This window comes from Protobothrops mucrosquamatus, unplaced genomic scaffold, assembly GCF_001527695.2.
Source record: "Protobothrops mucrosquamatus isolate PMUCROS unplaced genomic scaffold, P.Mucros_1.0 scaffold8100, whole genome shotgun sequence".
NCBI classification, from domain to species: domain Eukaryota; kingdom Metazoa; phylum Chordata; class Lepidosauria; order Squamata; family Viperidae; genus Protobothrops; species Protobothrops mucrosquamatus.
The window spans coordinates 16,830-24,160 of record NW_015393897.1 but is presented as its reverse complement, the minus strand read 5'-3'; the positions used below and the strand labels follow the sequence as shown (position 1 = coordinate 24,160).

General features: G+C 40.9%; 1 protein-coding gene across 1 annotated transcript; it reads left to right on the top strand.

Moving 5' to 3' along the window:
• Positions 1 to 687: 687 nt before the first annotated feature.
• On the top strand, positions 688 to 4,284 carry LOC107300715 (voltage-dependent calcium channel subunit alpha-2/delta-1-like; the record flags this gene model as incomplete). Its single annotated transcript, XM_015830017.1, has 4 exons — positions 688 to 743; positions 822 to 951; positions 2,413 to 2,525; positions 4,205 to 4,284. Coding segments are annotated over 4 exons (379 nt in total), but the record flags the coding sequence as incomplete, so codon positions are not given.
• Between the last annotated feature and the right edge of the window lie 3,047 nt (positions 4,285 to 7,331).

Genomic DNA, 7,331 nt, shown 5'->3' with positions numbered 1-7,331 from the left:
TATTTGCCCTTTTTCCAAAGTCTCAACATCTTTTTTGTAATGTGGAGACCAAAAACTGGATGCAGGATTCCAGGTGTGACCTCACTAAGGCTTTATAAAGCGGTACTAATACTTCACGTGATTTTGGTTCTATGCCTCTGTTTATACAACCGAGGACTGTATTGGCTTTTTTGGCTGGTAAAATAGCTTGATTCATTTTACCAGGCCATCTTGTATGCTAGGAAGAGGAAGGGAAAGTTTATAGAGTGGTAACATTAACATAGAAGATCTAAAATAATAATAATAATAATAATCCTTGGACATTTTTGCAAGTGAAGGGGAAGTGAGAAATAAAATTCTTGGCGAACGTGTACTTCTGCTCTGCTCATAATTTAAGGGTTATTTGGTTTACCCATTGTCTAATTGGTTTGTAGATTTCAATTTCCTTTCCTTAAGTTCTCAGACAGATATAGGAAACATCATCAGTGCTAGAAGGAAGAGGGGTATGGGAGGAGGAGGAGGAGGAGGAGGAGGAGGAGGCCTGTGGGGTCCTTGGTTCTCTCTGAGCTTGGCTGTTTTCTTGCAGACATTTCATTACCCAACTAGGGAACATCATCAGTGCTAGTCCATGGAAATGTAAGAATTCTTCATTGCTATATTTGCTGTGATGGATTCTGATGTAGTTATTCTATCTCTTTGTTGATCTAGGTCTATTTTGCAGCAGCTCGTCTGGGGTCTGACCTTCCCACGTTTCCTTGGGGCAGGTAAGTGAAGAAACTGGGGAGAGAGGATGCATCCCTCGGCAGCTTCATGTAGAGATGACCATGTTGTTTCTTCCCCAGTGGAAGTGGAAGAGGAGGATTTCAGTGGGTTCCCGTCCAAACAGAGTTGTATCACGGTACAAACACAATATTTCTTTGGGAGTGATGAGAAATCCTTCAATGGCATTCTGGATTGTATCAACTGTTCTAGGTAGGTGTCACTTCGAAGCTCTTCACACATTTTCCCCCCTCTTAATAATGTTTAAAATATAAAGAAGCAAACATCACAGGTGCATAAATATGGCTTTGCAACCTTTAAAACAGCCACTTCCCCACCCCTGAATTGCTGCTTTTAAATGACTGCAGAAGGAGAGTACATACAGTAGTGGCCAAAATTGTGGAACCCTTTTGGGAAAAGTGTATTTTTGAGGTTGTATGACTAATAACACCACTTTCTTTTGGGAGTAGTATCATAAAATTATATATCAATGGAAAGATAATTTAATCAAGAATGTAATGCAACAAAGTTTGTTCAATTATCTGTACTGTAGTCTATGAAAAGTTATAGCCAAATAACCAGAAAAAGGAAGCACAACTTGCTTAGGTTGATCTCAGGTAGCTTTCCTTCATCTGATTGTAGCCAATGAGCACGAGTGTTTAGAGAGCCAATCAGGTGTCATCTTGTTTTGGCAATGAGCCAATCAGATCACAGTAGAATTCAGTGATTGATGTCATGTATTGAAGCTGAGAGGAGGACATTTGTCAGTGTGTTATGTGATCGTTATCAAGTTGATTGGTTTTTTTTTGTGTTCTTTCATTTAGTGAGCTTGTAAAATGTAATAAAATTAAAGTAATGGTGCAAAGAGTTGACTGGTTGCCCAGAAAGCGATGTAAAATAGTATTATTAAGTGACCAAGGCTACAGTTGTAAAGAAATTAGAAGAAAAATGGGTGGAAACTGAACCAAAGGTGGCATTTCTACTGTACACTTTTCCCAAAAGGTTTCCACCATTTTGGCCACTACTGTACGTGCTCTTTTGAAGATCAAATCTGAAATTCTGCACAATTTATGTGTATTTCAATAGCATGTGTTTTGCAGTCCTTATTATGGAACATTATGGAATAGAAGGTGTGAGAAGCGCATCGCTTCAAGCATGAAGGTAGCCATATTCCTTGCAAGGGTCAGCATGATGCTTTTCATAGGATTGCAACTGAAGCAGAACGGTGTCAGTTGCTTCATGAACCTTCTTCGCTCTTAGAAATAATGTGCCAGGCTCCATAAACCAAGAAAGACACACTGTGATTCTTCCAAGCAATTTTTTTTTTAAATGATTGTTCCTCACCTAAAGACAGAATCTTGCCAAACTAAAGCATGCTAACATTTCCATAAAGCATATACTCTGGGAACTGTTGAGGAGGAAGCGTCTTCACCCTGTTTCTCTCACACAATCTCTCTCAGCTGAGTTGCCTTCTGCTTCCCCTGGAAGCACTCTGGAATCCAGACTGCATTTCCATCACACAACTGTGCCAAATCACTATTGCGGCTATTCCAGACAGTATTTGAACGAATCTTTGTACGTTAATACTGACATTTCCTGGAAGAATGAGGGCAAGACTCGTTTCCTGGATCTCAGCCTTTAACTCCTTGGTGTCATTTTGGCTTCCCTCCTCAGGCTTTTTCACGCAGAGAAGATTTCCAACACCAATTTGGTTTTCATCATGAGCGACAGTAAAGAGTTGTGTCATCATTGTGATGCGAGGCCGTTGATGCAAGCAGAGAAGCCTGGTATCCTTTCCTGCTTGGCTTGAGACTGGTTGTGTATTTGCTTACAAAAGAATATTGGAAACAGCTGGAGAATCTGATTCTAAACTATAACCTGGATCAGTAGTTGTTTTGAGTCTGTGTGTGGGTGTGATGTTATGTTATTCCACACCAGCCTTCTTTCTGTACAGTCTTAATATGTTCATTACCATTGACCGGTCCATTGATTGTGTTCCATTAAGTCAGCATTGATTTTTAGCATGTAGACAGAAATAGATCTTCTCCAGGATAAAACTTCACCATAGCTTTAGAACAATATCACTAATTTTATTTTATTTTTTAAAAAACCATTTTGGTCTAGTGGTGAAGGCACCAGGCTAAAAACCAGGAATCTGTGAGTTCTAGTCCTGCCAAGGCATGGAAGCCAGCTGGGTGACTTTGGGCCAATCACCAATAGACAGTGAGTTCTAGTCCCACCTTAGACACAAAAGCCATTTGGGTGATTTTGGGCCAATCACCAGGGAACAGTGAGTTCTAGTTCCACCTTAGACACAAAAGCTGGTTGGGTGATTTTGGGCCAATCACCAGGAGACAGTGAGTTCTAGTCCCACCTTTGACACAAAAGCCATTTGGGTGATTTTGGGCCAATCACCAGGGAACAGTGAGTTCTAGTTCCACTTTAGACACAAAAGCCGGTTGGGTGATTTTGGGCCAATCACCAGGAAGCAGTGAATTCTAGGTCCACCTTAGAGACAAAATCTGGTTGGGTGATTTTGGGTCAATCACCAGGAAACAGTGAGATCTAGTCCCACCTTAGACGCAAAAGCCAGTTGGGTGATTTTGGGCCAATCACCAGAAGATGATGAGATCTAGTCCCACTTAGGCACCAAAGCCAGCTGGGTGACTTTGAGGCATTCACCAGGAGACAGAGAGTTCTAGTATCACCTTAGCATGAAAGATAGCTGAGTAGTTTGGGCCAGTCACTCTCTCAGCCCAACCCACCTCACAGGGTTCTTGTTGTGGGGAAATAGGAGGAGGTATTAGAAATGTTTGCCACCTTAAGGTATTTATAAAAATGATAAAGGCAGAACGAAATAAATAAATAAATAAAACAAAACCAGTTAAGCGATTTACTCTTTCTATGTATAACAATTCTTGCCTCTCTCTCTCTTTTTTAATGATATCAGCATTACAGTATCTTATCCTCAGCTCACGTCCAATATATTCTCCATATTATCATTTTTTTCCCCTTGGTCTTTCGGTCCCCAACCTTTCTCTACACACACGACAAGACAATTCACCAGTATGCCTTCTACTCTACAGGATAATGAAGATGACGAAGGATTAGGTCACACAATCCCACCCCATAAGCCTCTTGGACTGAATGAGATAGCCTTCTAAGCCTACCTCAAATACACGCCCAGCCTTATCACAACAAGAGGAAGCATTAGACGGTAGAGATAAAGCCCCAACAGATTGCTGGCTCCAAAGCTAGTGGTCACCAAGGTTGAACGACGTTGTCATCAAAATGGACACGTTCAGTTGGAGCTCCAGGATTGGTTGGCTTACGGAACCTGGGACGGGGTGGGCCATCTTGTTCTTTGCTCAGATAGCAAAAAGCTCTTCTCTCCCTCTTCACCTCATTCTGTTGTATAAGTGAAGAGGAAGGTTGTGTTGTGTTGTGTTCCTTAATCAAGGGGCAGATGAAGGACCCAATCCCTGTGAAATGGTTCAACACCCCAGGTACAGAAAAGGACCCGACGCCTGCTTTGATGATGCTAAAGTAAGTCTCCTCTTTTGAGGAAGGGGCTTCTTAGACATAAGATCTTTTCTTTTTCTCTTTCTCCCCTCCTGAGAATAGTTTCCATCTTTGACTTTACTTTCTCTCTCCCTCTCTCCCTCTCTCTCTCATTACACATACTGCTCGTTCCAGATCAGAGCCGTTCTAATGCAAATGCTCTCACAATTAACATAAAACCAAGGGCTGCTTTTTCCGAGCTGCAGTGATTGTGCTTTCACACACAATTTCTATCTTAAAAAATAAAAATAAAAATAGGACAGTCTGTGCTGGCTTTCTCTGCACAGCCATGGCACACTTCCACGGTGGCTTCAAACATCCTTGAAAACTGAACTTTTAGATATTATGTTTTGTTTTGTTTTTTTTCCCCTCCCTTCCTTCTGACTCACGGGCATAATGCATTTTCCCTGTTCCAAAATCTCTTTATTCGTGGGCACGCTGTGATCTGGAGGATATTACTTCTCTGTTTCAAAGAATTTTCCTTGTAAAAGGATGGTGCACGATCACAAGGACGCAGATATAATGACTTAATTTTGCTCATATTATAAAGCGCCCATGATATTAAATAATAATAATAATAATAATAATAATAATAATAATAATAATAATAATAATAATAATAATAATAATAATAATAATAATAATAATAATAATAATAATAATAATAATAATAATAATAATAATAATAATAATAATAATAATAATTGGTGTCCTCACGATTGCTGGGCTCCAGCAAAGCAATTTTGGAACAAATATTTAAGTTTGACAGAAAAGGTTAGATCCAAGAGAGAGGGTTTAATTTAGGAATAAATATTTAATTTTGACAGAGAAAGTTAGATCCAAGAGAGAGGGTTTAATTTTGGAATAAAATATTTAACTTCGACAGAGAAGGTTAGATCCCAGATAGATAGATAGATAGATAGGAATAAAAGAGGCTACACATACATACACTCACATATATATATAGGTGTGTGTTAAAACCTCACATGTTGGAACACAAAGATTATGTTGACTTTCAACTGTTCAACAGGGGAGTCCTCCATAGAATTTCAGACTGGTGGTTATACAGAACATGACAGTCATGAAAACCCATGATTTAAAAGGTTTTTTTTTTTAACAAAGTTTTTTTCTTTTTTTAAGGTGGTGGACAACTTATGAAATAAAAGTTCCCTATCTTTATTTGGGATTCAATCTTTGCTAAGTGCAAAGATTGAATCCCTCCTTATTTGGGCCTCCTGAAATACCTCCAACGTCCCTTCCAGCCAGTGGTGGGATTCAAATATGTGAATAACCAGTTCTCTGTGTGGATGCCGCTTCCAGAGGTCCATTCTGGGCCTGGGCAACAAAAAAAAATTAGCTACCGGTTCTGCCAAAGTGGTGCGAACTGGTTGAATCCCACCACTGCTTCCAGCCCTAGGAATCCATGATTCTGTGATTCCAAGGGAGTTTCCCCAGGACACAATTTTACAGTCCAAGATGTTGGTTTAGGTTGCAACCCTAAAGGTGCTTTTTCAGGAGGCAACTGGACTTTCTTGTTTTTCTTTGAAGATGCTTTACTTCTCATCTAAGAAGTTTCTTCAACTTCTTAGATGAGAAGCAAAACATGTTGAGATTGTAGAAAGAGTGCAGAGAAGAGCAACAAAGATGATCAGGGGACTGGAGGCTAAAGTATATAAGGAATGGTTGCTGGAATTGGGTATGTCTAGTTTAACGAAGAGAAGGACGAGGGGGGACATGATAGCAGTGTTCCAATATCTCAGGGGCTGCCCCAAAGAAGAGGGAGTCAAGCTATTCTCCAAAGCGCCTGAAGGCAGGAGAAGAAGCAACGGATGGAAACTAATCAAGGAGAGAAGCAACCTGGAACTAAGGAGAAACTTCCTGACAGTTAGAACAATTAACCAGTGGAACAACCTGCCTCCAGAAGCGGTGAATGCGCCAACACTGGAAGTTTTTAAGAAGAGACTGGACAGCCATTTGTCCGAAATGGTATAGGGTTTCCTGCCTGAGCAGGGAGTTAGACTTGATGACCTCCAAGGTCCCTTCCAACTTTATCATTATTATTATTATTATTACATCTTCAAAGAAAAACAAAGGAAGTCCAGTTGCCTCTTGAAAAAGCACCTTTGGGACAACCATGACCTGGATGACAGAGAGTCTCCAGAGACCTTTAGGTTGCAACAAAGGTGTGTGTTTGAAGTCATAAGAACAACGGGTTTTAGCAATGAAAACGTTGACCTATGAGAACTTCTGCTTTGCTGGGAACAACGCAAAAAGCTCTGTGAAACGTTTGACGATTTCCCTGATCAACACCACTGGGCATTTGTGTGTGAACGTACAACGGAGTCTTGCTTATTAGCTTGATGTGCCCTGTTAGTCATGCAAGGGTAACACTTTGGTATTGTGGGGTTAAGTTTCCTTTCCAGTTCTTTCTCGTAAAAATTCTTTGCTTTTTTTTTTTGCTTTTCACGTTATCTCTTCGGTCAGCTAGCCAACTGCATGGAGTTTCATCTTCTGTGTGTTTCTTCTCTGTGTCTCCTTTCCTTTTCCTCTCTTTGCTACTTTGCCCGTTATGAATAGGATCAGCCTCTGTGCACGCGGAGCTTCGCCACCGCCATGACGCCCACTTCTGTCTTCATTTTTCTGCACGTTTTCATGTGGTGTGGATGGTCAGTTACTTTCTCTAATTTTGTGTTTTTATTTCATTTCCCCTACCCCAAAGTTGTTGGTTTGTTGTTGTTTTTTGCAAGAATATAAAGGGAACTAAGAATGCACAAAACTGATGACAAAGGGATGAGTGATGTGTAGAGGCTTGTTCAGAACTTAGTTTCTCTCAGAAAGAGGTTAGGAGCGGGGTAAGATCCTTCCCCTTCCCCTCTCCCTTCCCCTTCCCCTTCCCCTTTCCCTTTCTACTTCCCCTTCCCCCTCTCCTCCCTTCTTCCCTCCTCTCCTCTCCCCTCCCCTCCCCTCCTCCCTTCCCTTTCCCTTTCTCCTTCCCCTTCTCCCCTCTCCTCCTTTCTCCCCTCCCTTCCTCT